The sequence below is a fragment of the Vanacampus margaritifer genome, chromosome 1 (assembly GCF_051991255.1).
Source record: "Vanacampus margaritifer isolate UIUO_Vmar chromosome 1, RoL_Vmar_1.0, whole genome shotgun sequence".
In the NCBI taxonomy this organism is placed as follows: domain Eukaryota; kingdom Metazoa; phylum Chordata; class Actinopteri; order Syngnathiformes; family Syngnathidae; genus Vanacampus; species Vanacampus margaritifer.
The window spans coordinates 51,443,409-51,458,130 of NC_135432.1; the positions used below are offsets into that span (position 1 = coordinate 51,443,409).

At 37.1% G+C, this 14,722-nt stretch overlaps 2 protein-coding genes across 2 annotated transcripts in view; one reads left to right on the forward strand and one right to left on the reverse strand.

Annotated features, from left to right (window-relative positions):
* Positions 1-10,791: 10,791 nt before the first annotated feature.
* Positions 10,792-14,091, forward strand: mrpl33 (mitochondrial ribosomal protein L33). The gene is made up of 4 exons (XM_077580435.1): positions 10,792-10,929; positions 11,231-11,249; positions 11,332-11,438; positions 13,781-14,091. The coding sequence occupies exons 1-4, from the start codon at positions 10,908-10,910 to the stop codon at positions 13,828-13,830; spliced, it is 198 nt and encodes a 65-aa protein (XP_077436561.1). The 5' UTR covers positions 10,792-10,907; the 3' UTR covers positions 13,831-14,091.
* rbks (ribokinase) overlaps positions 13,946-14,722 on the reverse strand; it is a 39,552-nt gene continuing 38,775 nt past the window's right edge. The window contains exon 9 of the mRNA XM_077580316.1: positions 13,946-14,399. Within this exon, the coding sequence (XP_077436442.1) occupies positions 14,226-14,399 (174 nt within the window). The 3' untranslated portion in view covers positions 13,946-14,225. The remainder of the gene's footprint in view (positions 14,400-14,722) is intronic.

Genomic DNA, 14,722 nt, shown 5'->3' on the forward strand with positions numbered 1-14,722 from the left:
ACTTGTCATTACAGCCAGGGTTTCTTTTAAGGCCTCTAGACCAGGGGTGTCAAACACAAGGCTCGCGGGTCGGATCAGGCCCGCAAAGGGGTTTAATCCGGCCCATGAGACGATTTTGTAAAGTATGTATATTTTTTAAATGTTGACCAATTAATGAGCTGGCCACAATCAAAACATAGAGATTTGTAATTTCACCAGTAGGGATGCACGATAATACTATTTTCAACCGATACTGATAAACCAATAATTTAGAACGTGCCGATGTCGATAACTCTAAGTAATTGTTTGCAAAATTAACTTGAATACAAATATACTTTAGAGTACTACTATAAGTCTAGCATGTAGAAATATATTGAAAGATTGTGTAAAGCACCATGAAGCTGAATTTTATTGAGATCTCTGCTTCAAAGACAACCAGTAACTCATTTTGAGTTTGCCAAAACAAAACAGTAACGTATCAAAAATGGAACAAAAAAACTGCGAATGTAACATTTTGGGGAGACACAGTAAAGAAAGCCCACACTGGCGACTGCCATGTCGCCATGATGCATCTTCTGTGAACACGAGGTCACGCACATTATGATGTCACAAATATGGCAAATATGGCTAAAATAGGCGAGGGGAGGGGTTGAGGAGTTGGTCACAACTTGAGCCACAACCACAACAGATGGACCAACATGGCATGTCTATTATTATCGGCGGATTTATTTTATTTATTTATTATTATCTGATTTATCTGTATGACGTCAAATTGGTCAATAATTGCCGATAATTATCGGCCACTGATATTATCGTGCATCCCTATTCACAAGTAGTCCTCAGATGAGCAATGCAACTTGTACACGGAATCGTCCTGGATGTCATTATTTTACACACAACCTAAAGCTACAGTTTGTGTAGTAATTTTTTATTTTTTTTTTAATCATAGACTAACATAAACGTGTTAAATACGACAAAAATTCAATTACTGGTAACATATGACAAGGATTAGCATCCTTATAACTTCATTAACTGCGCCACACAATGCATTCTGGGAACAATATATAGGTAGATTTAACAAGTTCGGAACTCATACAGGCAAAAAGTGTTGCCGCATACCATTTGCATTTGCATTTGTGTTTTTTTTTTTTTTTTTTTTTACAATATGATTACAGTTGAGCTCCGTAATTTAGGGCTGGCCCACAAATAGCAAAAATCTGCATACAATTGACGGCAATCGTATTTAAGTTATATACCATTATTTTACAGATCCGGCCTATTTGGTAATATATTTTCCTCCATGCGGCCCCTGAGCTTTGGAGAACAATAAAAAGTTTTGGAGCAAAACTGACAGAACTTATTCTACCTTAACTCATTTACTGCCATTGGCGACTATAAACGTCAAAAATTCATTTGAACTATTTCTATTAGTTTAACTTTTTTTCCCACACTTGTTAACAAGAGTATATATAAAAACCTAGATTTTTTTAACTGTACATTTCGAACAGATATAAAATTTGTGATTAATCGTGAGTTAACTAGTGAAGTCATGTGATTAATTATGATTAAAAAATGTAATCGACCGACGCCCCAAATTTTCAATAATCTTTTTTTTTTATTCATTCACTACCATTGACGGCTATAAACGTCAAAAAATCATTTGATTTCACTTAGTTCAACATTTGTTCCACTTTTGTTAACAAGAGCATAAAAACCTAGAATTTTTTTATTGTACATTTAGAACAGACATAACATTTGTGATTAATCGTGAGTTAACTAGTGAAGTCATGCGATGAAAAATTTTAATCGCCTATCACCCCTAATTTTTAGTAATCTTTTTTTCCCCATCAATTAATGGCAGTGAATGAATAAATAAAAACAGCCCTGAAGCATGACGTTGCTATCACAATGCTTCCGAGAGCTGTGGTGTATGTTGTTATACTTTTTAGTGTGTATTTTGCGTGGCTTTGTACCACACATTAATTTTTTGATCTATCTTTAAAAATGTCAACATTGCTCTGATGAAACCATATACAGTACTTTCGTACATGCTTTTAGAAGATTTGATATATGAGTTTCCAAGATTCTGGCACACTTAAAAAAAAATACTCTTGATTTACCAACAGCGGGGCCTTGTTAGAAATATCTCTTCAGAGGTTGAAATGTTAAACACAGTTGTGCAAGCTTTATAATCATATGACAGTTACAGCATGTGGACTACAGCAAGCAGATATATATTTTTAATTTGAGTCATGTCTCTACTTGCAGAAAAGAGTGGCAAAGCGTTCAATGGAGGTCCATTGATGTCTCTCGCTAGGTACTCAACCTTGATTTATGTCCCTACAGTCAGTTTCAAAAGTGAAATTAAAGTGCAATTACTGCCTGACTACATCATTAGTGCACATCAGTGTGGTTAGCTTTAATTGACTGTGATGACCCGAGAGAGAGCAGTAGATTTCCAGTGCAATTTGAAGGCTTTTGATTTGGTCAGAAGTATGCTTCAAGGTGCACATTTCTTAGCGATACAATCTCCTTCATGGAACAAATTATTAAGAAAAGTGGTACCGAGGGGGCTACATAGGACTGCACACTTCCTAACCACAAAATCGCCATTTTAAATAGAGACAAAATGTCCGATTGTTTTTAACTGAACCAATATACATCACAGTATCTTAATATTTGTAATGCTCAAATTGATGACTAAAAGGTCCACTCTTCAACAACAAAGGATTTGAAGCAAACAACAAAATAACCACATATTGCGATTTTTTTTCTATTGAAAAGTGCATTCCAACAATTCCCATTTAACGATGACAAAAACATCTAAACAGCAAACCAACATTAAGTGTAAGAACTCATTCTATTTTTTATTTATTTACAAAAATCAATCCACTCAACAAGTTTAATGTTATACTACATTTGTCCTGCGTATCATACAAAATCCCCAAATGAAGAGGCAAACTCACTCACCTGCGTGACACAATGTAGGATTGTCGCTGTAAAAGGAGCCAAAGAAAACTACTGCGTCTCCCCTGCATGGCAAATTTGGCATCCGTCACAACAGCCGCTTGCCCAAGCCACCAAAAGTGCAAGCATTAACGGTGTTGAATATGTTCATGTTTTTGAAGGACACACATTTTAATAACTCCTTATGCACTTTTAATGAACTATCAATGGTTATTTTGAAGAAGAAGAAAAAACACTGCTACTGATGTACTTTTGAGATTGGCTACTCTATGGTTGCCAGGATGCATTATTATATGCCTTGCAAAACTTTTTTATTTCATAATTTAGTAGTTCACAAAATTAGAAAATTATGGGAACAGTTGTTTTGACAGCAATAAAGCCGATCCAACACTACTAGCTCCTAACCATTTTATTTTAAGGTTTCTGCTCAGTTAACGCTGAGATTGAAAATATTTTTGACATTTTCCTTTTGTATTTAAGTACATTACAGTCTCTGGCCAGTTTTTTATTTACACCATTTTTGATAGAGTACGGAAGCGTATTGCATTTACTTGGGGGGGGGAAAAAGCCTCCTGTTTTTCTGACAAATTTTTTTGGGTTGCTTTGTTTTTTTGAGTATTATTTTTTTCTTTCTGTTTTTCTGAATATTTTTTTCAGTTTGACAGATTTTTTTTCTGTCAAAATAATATTCAGAAAAACAGGCTTGAAAAAATTATTCAGAAAAACAGGAGAAAAAATTATTCAGAAAAACAGGGAAAAAAATATTTGTAAAAAAAAAACAAACAGGAAAAAAAAACAGGGGGGAAATTATTTAAAAAACAGGGAAAAAAATATTCGCTCAAAACAACGCTCCCCCCCAAAAAATTAGTCAGAAAAACAGGACTTTTTTTTTTAAGTGAATGCAATACGCTTCCGTAGTAGAGTGAGGTTTTTTTTTCCACCTCTACTTTAATGTGATATAGGTGACTTAATATACATCATACATTTTGTTGTTTATATGAAACAAAAAGACCACATTGTAAGGACATGTGGTCTTTTTGTTTCATATAAACACCCAATTTCCCTTGCCTTAAACTGATAGCAGAGGCTGGACAGAACAACAGATGGCAGCAGTGTCTTGTGGAAGAGACAATCATTGTGTCCACGTCGAAGTCCTTCCCAATCTATTGCCCGGAATCCAGCACAGTGAAATCCTACTAATAAAAACGAAAGCAATAGAAAGCACAGCATGCTGTGGCAGACCTCGTCACTGACTCAATATGGGTGAGCGACAAAGCCTTACAAGCACCAGCACCGCCAAGATGAATGGAGGCAGGTGGGCCACAGGGTGCTACTTCCTCTTTCTTTCGCTTTCCTCTCTTGGCAATGGCATAATTGCTGACGTCGCCTAGCGACCGGAAGCATGGAAACAGAAGGTGTTACTTGTTACCTCAGAGCTGGATTTAGCCAAATTGCAAAATAGCCACCAATGCAACGATAAGAGAAATTAGTTTCTAAAGTTAAAGAATTGTAAACACGCACCAGTTTTTAAGTAAGAGAAACACCACATATGACAAAAAAAGAAAAATGGTGCGTTCATGCTATTAAGAGTGTATAGTGTTGTGGAGATGACCACGTGACTGTCAATAGGACCCTCGCGGCTCTCGCCAGGGGGCAGGCATCTTAGCTTGCTACTTTAACTGACGACTTCTGTTATTTATTCGCTGTTATCACGATGTGTTTTACACTAAGAATCAGATCACTGTATGGAGTAATGAGAGTCTAGCAAAGATCTAACTTCACTGACCATTCAGAGTATATTATCTCAAGATCGTGAATTGTGACTCACAGCATGGGCTTTACTTCCACTTGATTGAATGTTGATGGCTCTGACATGATGCAGACGAATCTATGAGTTGCACCCGGATAAGAGAAAATTAAAAGTATTTTTCTCAGCAAGAAAATGTACATGTTTTGGGTAAAACTCAGTGTGCCATAAAGGGTAGCATTTTTGCTGTAGAGGCAGAAAAATAATATGAAAATGCCGTTGAGAAATCAATGCCCCATTGCTTTGTCCCACTTGTCCTGTTGCGGAGTCTTTTTATTTTTATTTTTAGTCCAGTCAACAATTCAGATATTTGGATCATGTGTATGTCAATCACACATTTGTCAAAAGCGATTCATACGATTAAAATGTTTAAAAAATAATTTTATGGTTAAATCGCTTCCTATTGACCATTTGCACCAAAATGATCGCTGCAAATCCGTAAATACTTTGTGGGCTGCCAGTGCTTTCTGTTGATTTCTGCTATCCATCGACGTCTTTTGTCTTCATTAGTAGGTATGCGATAAAAAGCAACATTTGGTTTACTCCTTTGTCTGTCTCTACAACCGACCGCACAGCAAGATATGACCATTTTATAAGATTAGATAAAGGACTTTACGCTGTACGAGATTCAATGGTTACAATACAGGCAAGTGGCTCTTTTGCCGTCCAGCGTCCCGTAGGCGGCGTTCCAATGAAGGCTGTGACATCACGTGCAAAAGGTCAATACTTTACTTTTGCATCATACCAGAACTAGAACTACTTCCTGCTTCCATGTTAAAGGGAAAATCGAAGCAAAAATTGAGCTTAAAACTGGTCTGATTATCAGTGTGCGCATACCCACACAGCACAAAATAGACATTGGTCACATTATTAGGCTTCCTGTTCCATCACTTTACATAAACACATTTGTTTTTATTTCAGATTTTTATGAATTCTCTCCAATAAACATAACACTTTTTATGTTTTTGCATCATTAGAAAAAGTGATAAGCAAATGCTGGCTGTGGTCACAAAACTTTATGAACCTTGTCCAAATTAGCCACATCATATATGCAATATAACACACCACACAGTTTCTGTTGTTATGAGCTTACTTGCTCGGGTTAATAGCAAGGCACAGTATAGGTGGGAGTGAGCGCTCGTTTTCCCATATGTGTAGTAGGAGGAGACCAGCACTGTTGATGTTAATGCAATGTTTGTGGGCACACAAATATAATAAAAGCCAGTTCATTAATTCTTATAATTACTGTGCTTAGAATGTGGCAGTTTTGCATGCTCGAAAACTTAATACTGTATATCACGCTCACGAGACACTTCATTAGGCACATCTAAATAGCTCTATCCCAAATGTAACTTATTTCGGTATAATTCAACAACAAAAAATTGTTATTATAGTTTTAGTTAGTTAGTTGGTTTAAATGTTAGTTTAGTAGTTGAGGTGTCAGTTTGCCAAATGCAGCATTTAGTAATGGCATGAAATTTTATTTGATATTAAAATATTTTTATGCTAAAATACCAGACTTAAGCAATGCAGGTACTGATGATTCTACAAGTCACAGAAACGGCAAAGTAGGGTTTTTGCAGAGTTAATTTAGTGACCTATCAGTTATCGGTATTCTGAACGACCAATGTAATCTAATACGAGCATATAGCAACCTTAGAAGCATGATATGAGGTTACTTGGGAACATGGCTTTCTAAAGGCTGCAAGTGATTTGCAAAGGCGTCGCCTGCCTGTATCCCGTTTTTTCATCACGCTGCCATTATTAGACACTTTTCTCACCAGCCCTTACTGTTTTGTCTGTCTCCTCGCTCATGCATATCTCTTCCCCATATTCTGCGTACTGTAATCGCTATCACTCACTTTCCTCATTCCATCCCATTCCACTTCACTCTTGTTCAGATGTGTCCCCATAGATGCATGCAACCCCTCCTCCTTCTCCTCCTCTTTTCTCTATTGTCCTCCATCTCTGCCTCCAACTCTGGTGCGTGCACAGCGGATGGCAGCAGCCCACTCAGTCCTCTCAGGGAGCAGAAGGTTTATCCACTCCCACTCAGGCTTTGCGTCATGGAACACAGAGAAATAGAGACAGATGGGAGGAGGACATATTAGCTGCCGGTTTTATAACATTCGTCTTTATAACTGCGTGGTCATCAAGACGACTGCATATAGTAGCTGACAAGCAAGGAAAAACTTGAAGGGAATACATGATTATGATGTTTGCCTATATGTTCATATGAGGCAATCTATACACAGGATGCAAATGAGTGTGAAGAAACTTTCTTCTTTTGTGAGAGGTTGCTTTGTTTTATTATTACAAACACATTAACACATTTAATAGATGTAGTTTGCGTGCGCTAGTGTGTGTGTTTTTAATGTTGTATTTATGAAATGGATTTCACAGCCTTCATATCGAAAGAACAATTGTCTCTGCGGAGAACGTCACTACCAAAGCATTGGTGTAGCCATAGCAACCTGATGCACATCAGTGAATGACATCATACCTGACACACATTTACGCAAGCGGAAAGGGCACGCCACACTTTTCCTGCTCATATTGCTCAAACAGCCTCCTTTCCTTTGAATTCAAATAAGGATTGCTTAAGATTCTGGTCAAAGGACTATTTCTAAATACATATTTTAAAAATGGAAATTGGAATACAAACGAAAGATTTTCAAATGCAAATGCTGGATTTACATGCAAATAAAACATGAAAAAGATTTGTTGCAGCATGTAAACAAGAGATTAGCTCTTAATGTGAATTGAATATAAAAAAAAGTCAAATCTGGGTCTGCAACTAAACAAACAGGGAAAGTAGTTTCACTTTTCCCCATAGGACACATACATGTTGCTCAAAGAGAAATAGACGAGAGACAGAGAGACCCCCACCCCCCTCCCCGGAACAGCTTTGCTCTATTAATTTAACAACAAACCAGTAGGTTGAATGAATGTGAGGACTCACCAGCATGTTGACCTTATTTCCAATACAAAACTTTTCGAGCCTGTTCTAAGGATAGCTCACTAGTGATGAGACCAGCGATGCGCACAAGTCTCTATGGCCAGGTACAAGTCAAGTCTCAAGTCTCTGACCCACAAGTCTAAGTCAAGTCCAAGTCTATAGGTTCCAAGTCCATGACAAGTCTCCTGAAAAAACTTGAGCTGTGGTGATCTAGCCTGTTCTTGCTACTGCTAGCACCCTGACTCACCTATCCGGGTGCTTTTTCAAATGTCTAATAAAGTTAGAGGTTGTCATCTTTGCATCTGTAATTTGAACACCATACACTTTGCATTCAGCAAGTTTAAATTGTAGCCTGGTCATCTTGAAAGGGGGATTCCCACATTTGCGGCCCATTCTTCCTGCCCTCCTGTGGGGTTTAAAATCAGGGGATGTCGTTGTGGGTGTGTGATGCATTTTGAGACTCTTATGATTAAGGGCTATATAAATAAAGTTGACTTGACTTGAATGTAAAACCAAACAAAAATCTAAATGAAGTAATTAACTTACCTGTTGAGCTGTTACTAATTTTGCGTTGGTTTTGAATCCTCTCAGCTGTCCAACATCCTCCTTATTAACTTTTTGACTAAGTGGAGGAGGCTATTCCGCCATGGTTTTGGCAAACTTCCTCAAGTTTAACGTAAGAGGTAATACAAGGCCGTGGGGTTGTGCCCACGAGAATGTGCATTAGAAATATTGACACTGACACCTCATCGGTTTGGTTCCTCTCCGATTGGTTGTTTTTCCTTGGGTGAGGTGATTTCTTAGAAAACTGCAAAAGTGACACAGTGAATGTGTATTTGATAATTGCCTCTATTGTAAACAATTTATCGGCCGGGCTGACTATCCGCGCTGATATTCAGCATTTTGACGAATATCGGCATCGGCCATTTTGAAGAATCATATGGCCGATAATAGAGCTTTTTTTTTTTTAAGTGTTCACTTCAGGGACCTAATTTAAATGTTTTTTTATTTTTTTATTTTCAGAGATGCTGCTGACCCTGGGCATTCACTGCACTTTCTGTTTTTGTTTGAAATTAAAATTAAGATAATTCAAAATGTTATACTTAAGATATTTTGAAAATTTTGAAAATGTTATTTACTGTTGAAAACAACTGTTTAAGTTTTTATTTAACTGTTGAAAACATGCTACTGCCCCTGGGAGATCCCGTAACTTTTTGTTTGATTTTCAAAAGAAAGATTGACTAAGAATTGTTTATTTTTTAAACTCCAATATTTTTTAAACTCTAAAAGTTGCTCAATAAACATATGCTTTAAAATTCCCCCAAAATTAAGAGCTGGATTTTGATATTTTTTCCCCAAATTTTTTTGATGCTAATAGTTTCCTTTTTAGTGAAAATGAATATCGGCTCCAAATATCGGTTATCAGCGTCCTTGACTACTACTAATCGGTATCGGCCCTGGAAAAACCATATCGGTCTATCTCTAATTTAGAGTTATAGGGTGTAGTATGTACTATACGTAGATGCCTTAATCAATCCCCCTTTTTTTTTTATACAGTACATACCTATTTTATACATATTGTGTGTTATGTGCCATGCAATACCTCTGGTCTCACCTTGACCACCTTACTGAATATTATCTGGTTCCTCTTTTTAAATAAAGCCTGAACACTGGAACATTTTCACTCAATGTAAACCAAAGTGAGAAATCCTGGGCCGAGCTCTTTGGGCTCATATAAGTGCTAAGTGTGGATAAGTGATACTCAGGCTTGGTAAATAAGCTATAGAAGATAGTGCTTGTGGAATAGAGTAAAAGTGCTATGAAGTGGGAAAAGGAAAGCACAGCTCACGTCCGGAGTGGTTTTAGAGTGCTGAATGAGTACGGAGGAGGAGGAGGAAAGCTGAAGCAAGTGGTTTCAGCCTCATTCTCAGAATTAACCCACAATGACGTAAGCTCCTTCACCCATCCTGACAGCTGCCTGGTTACAGTGCTCAGCCGGTCCAATAATGTCCATGTTCATTTCAGCTGGTAGCCCCTCCCACTCGGCACACACTCATATTTTAGGCCCTTTAGATTAGCTGTACTATTTGCTGATTAAACTGGCAGGTGAGAGTGCAGATATACTTTCTGTACAGTACAGTGGACCACCACCAATCGCCGGAGATATAGATACAGCAAATAAGCCCCCCCCCCCCCCCAAAAAAAAACGGGGTTGTTAACAGTTTAAGATAAAAAAAAAAGTAAATACTCCGCAAGTGTCGAACTGTGCGGGGGTCCAACTCTCATTCATTATAAAACAAACTAACTAAACAAAAAGCCTGCTGCTGGTTTTCAAGTAACAATAGTAATTAATTTTTTAACTACTTAATCACACAGTTTTGTATAATTAATTGTGATTAAATGTGATTAATCAATTTTTTTCTACTTATGCTTCTACTTTTTTTCTTTTTAATGTAATGTCATCAAATAGAAAGTAGAATCAAAAACTGTTCTAACAGCTTTTTTTTGATAATTGAATAGAATACTTCTGTAAAATACTTGCAATTACTTCTGAACAGCCAGTGAACAAATTTCACTTATTTTTTGGATGGAATTACACAATTTTACTAGTAGTAGGTGGTACTGAAGTACAAACAAACAAACAAACAAACAAACAAACAAACAAACAGACAAACAAACAAACAAACACAACTTTGTGACAACTAAGCCTATGTAGAATTTTCTTTTAGGTGTCTGTACTTTATTGAGTCCTGTATTTATTTTTCTGAAGTCGACTTTTTTATTTTAATTACCAACATTTGAAAATAGATATATTTTGACTCCTTTGTCAAAATAGACTCGTTACTTTTTTCAACCTCTGAGGATGGCGACGGCGACACAATATAAACAAAATGTAAACACACCTAGGGGAAGGCAACCGAAACGCGAAATTATTTTTATTGGCATTAATATATTATTTTTCGTCTTAAATAAATAGTGTATTGTGGACATTGATTGATGGTTTATTGCGATTAAACGAGAAAAAACAACACACACGCAAAACAACAACTAAAAGTAGCTACTTAGCGGAAGTGCATCTTGCGCTAACCCGGAAGTATATGTTTCAATGTGACTTACCCATTTGGCACACTACAGATCATGCTTTAATAAGTATATTTAATAGCTCTTTTCACGATTTTTTTTCGCCTGGGGAAAATGTTTCTTACCTCCGTGAACTGTGAGTATTCAACGCTTATTCTTTACAGTGAAAGATGTGAGAAATAGGACATGATTTTAGCCTTTTAGGAGCTAGCTTTACTATGCTAGCATTGTTGTCAAGTGTTGCCTATGTTGTTTGCTTGTAACCTAGTCTCTTTTAATGCATCTGTACATATTAACATTGTGAAATGCCAATAAACAATTGTCGTTACAAACACACACAAAAAACTACAACCCGAAAAGCATTATGAACAGCCTTGCTTGCTTGGAATCGGTGTGTTTCTTAGCATCATTCATCTGACGGGCTTTTTTTTTTTCAGTGGCAAAGGCGAAGTCAAAGTAAGTGACAAGTGATCGACACAATTACATTATTCTTGGTTATCGGAGCAATGCCGTAACGTGGATGTGTACCCTGTACCAGAGCCGTCCTTGTGCAGATGATGAGCGCTGCGGGGACGGGCTTCTTCTTCAACGCCAAGAGAAACCGTCTCCGAGACAAAATGGTGCTACGCAAATATGATCCCTATGGTAAGATTTGGCTGCGGAAGATAAGAACGAGTTGTGGTCACGAAGTTCTGTTTGATATACGTTGACTCTCAGGAAAATCAATGATGAGATGTTTAGGTAGGTTAAAAGTGAACGAATTTACGAATGCATGTTCACAGAATTAGTGTTATGGATATTTACTTTAGTTTTGATTGTATTTATTTATTTTTGTTTGTATTATCGTAAATACAGGGATGTGATTTGACCAAAGTGAAATTATCTGAAAATTTAGCCGGGGGTCTGGGGGCTGCTGGCACCCAGCTAGGTCCAGGGCAGTGCCCTGGTGGGGGGACAAGGGGGGCAGAGCCCCCCGGAGCTCATGGGTTTTCCGTGTTTTTAAGTACTTTCAATGCACTCACATGACAAAGAAATAGACAAAACAACAGCATAAATTTTCAATGTATATTGAACTATCCCATATAAAATGGCAGTTTTAGTCAACTCAAAATCAGTCACATTCAAAAACATTGGACTGCCTTTGCTTTTAAAAACTATCACTGAGAATATCATCATATCTAACTAATGTGATTACTAAGTTAGCACATAAATAATGTTGAAGAGTTCAAATTTCATGAACAAATAATTGTATCATGACCAAATGAAAAGTAACTCATATTAGAGCATACCACAAATGTCTTTGTTATAGCAGAAGATGTTATCTGTCGGAGTCATGTGCATACACAATGAACTACTAAAAAAAAAAAAAAAATCGGATTTTTTTTTTTTTTTGGAGGGAGATAAAAAAAAAAGCGTAATTCCGCGAATTAGCGGAAAAATCACATCCCTGTAAATACATGTGTATGTGTATGCCAGCGCTGTATAGTGACAGGCAGAAACATTTAATGCTATTCCAGTTGCAAAAGGTACATTTAACCTATGCTGTTACCATTACCAAAACCTGTTACCATTCATCCAACAAAGGCATCTCTTCTTACAATATATCAGCTTTTTGTTCAATTAGTTAAGTACATTTATGACTAAATTAAGACAAGATAATAAATTCAGTATTATACATTTTATATTTTTTGTTTGGGCGGTTAACAGATTTTTTTTCATGTAAAATAGTTGCCTTAACTCAACAGAGGTTCACTCTCCTAAATAAAAGCTCAATTTATTACCGGTAAATAAGTCTTACTGTACATGATGCACATATGCTGATTTATTTGTACAAACAAAGCAAGTTGTAATCTCTCCAATGTAAGATCTCTCTTTAACCCATTAAGGCCGAGAGTGCATGACCGCGCTTCTCCATTTAATTAAAACCCGTGGGTAGTATTTTATTTTGAAATGACTTGGTCAGAACGTCAAAAAGCCCAAAACAGGTCACAATAACGCCTGGTTGAGGGGGACAGAGAGAGGATACATCATTTTGTTTTATCCAATTCTTGGTCTCTTAGCCGATGAAATGCATCAGAATATACTCGAGAGTGTAACGTGGGTTTCGTAGCATGTCCTGAAATTTTAGGCTGACACAGATGTGACACAGTTGTTTGTTGATATAAAAAAAAATATTAAAGGTTTATAATTATAAACGCCACAGGTGAAATGTTAGAACAAAAGTTGCATGATATATATATTTTAAATAAAACAAAAGGTTGTGAAGTGAATACAGTTTTAAATACACATTTTTGTCCACCCAATGATTTATTGGTGATGGAAAGAATATGTATACACTATAGCGCTCGTTTTTCAAAATAACGTAGTCTGCTAAATATAAATTAAATGATTCAAAATGCATTTGCTGTAGCCTGGTTCTAGGCCACGTTCCAATGGTTGGTGCACATTATTAACGTAACCATTTTGCATGAATGTGAGCGACCCAAGCCAAATTTTCCTTGACCCCATCATATTTCTCCGCTTGTTGAGCTCCTTCTGCCTTCGTCCTACCAGATGTCAGCAGGCTGAACGGAAGTGCTCTCTGGTGATTCTCTTTGAGCAGCAATGAAAGCTCGCCATCTCTTCCAGGAGGGCAAAGTGCAGCACATGCTGTCACTTTCTGCAGCATCTTGTCCATCTTTGTACAGTCTGATTTGTCACACATAATTAGTGCTGGTTTATAAGACTGAAACTTGGCACATAGACATAAAAGAGAAAACAAAAACGGCTAACCTTAGTGTAGGAGGAAATAAACACGTGGAAAAACACCAATTCTGCTAGTGCCACAACAAAAACAAGGTCTAATACGAATGCTAAGAAACAAAACTTACCTTGCTCGAGTCTAGGTCAATGGTGATATATAGAATATAAAATAAACTGCAACTGTAGCTCTGTACAATCATTATTTTTTTCACCCTGAATTTTAAAAGCACTTTGTCTTGTTACAGTGCGCGCGCACGTCCTATTCTTTGAGAAGAGGAAGATCAGATCTGTGTGAAATGGACATCATCGCATGGACTATAAACCTGCAACGTGTAAAACTGAACATTTGCCTTGTGGATTCCAAAAGAAAACGTCAAGCCAGGCCAGGACAACAGAAGAAACAATTCCACTATGGTGTAAAATATTTATTATTAACAAGCCCTTCATGTTTGGTTACCACAACTTAGATTAGTCTATATGCACATAAGTAATGTTATTGTCAGTTGTGTGTGTCTGTCACAAAATTTTAATTAAAAGCTATCCTTAATGTTTTGCAGTTAACAAGTGATTTTGTATGTTACTTCAGCTTGCTCCATTGTACATTTCAGTTGAGTGGTTGATCATATTGCTCAAAAATAAAACGCTAAGTTCACATGTCCAGTGAGACCCATCGGAATAGAACAGCTGCATTCAGAAGAGCTCAGCTGCCAAGTCTTGTTTGTGCGGGTACGAGGACTGCGTGCCCATGGACTGTACGCTCACTCTTGCCACTTGACCTGCTCTCCGGGCCACCTCCTCCAGTTGCATTGTGGGATAATGAGCCATGTAATACGCCAGCGCTCCAATGAAGCTGTCTCCAGCACCCTGGGAAGAAGACATTATGGAACAATGCGTTATTTCATGTCGGCCATCTTGCAAATTCATCATCAGGCAATATAAATGTATATAATGATGGGGCTGCACTTGGGTATGCTTGGTTTAAATCAGGGGTGTCCACATTTTTCCTAAGGGGCACACAGAAAAATTGAAGGATGCAAGAGCCACTTTGATTTTTTTTTTTACTTTATCAAACGCTGCAAAATTTAGTCAAACAAGCAATTGCATACTGTTTATATAGTAGTTTTTTTTTTTTTTTTTTTTACAAAACACTCTCTGAGCAGCTTTCTGTAAGGCAAATAGAATTTTAC

Excerpts from the sequence above, each read along its gene's own strand:
- mrpl33 (XM_077580435.1), top strand. The coding sequence starts at position 10,908 with ATGTTTCTTACCTCCGTGAACT. Across the intron at positions 11,439-13,780 it reads ACGCAAATATGATCCCTATG|TGCGCGCGCACGTCCTATTC; the intron begins GTAAGATTTGGC and ends GTCTTGTTACAG.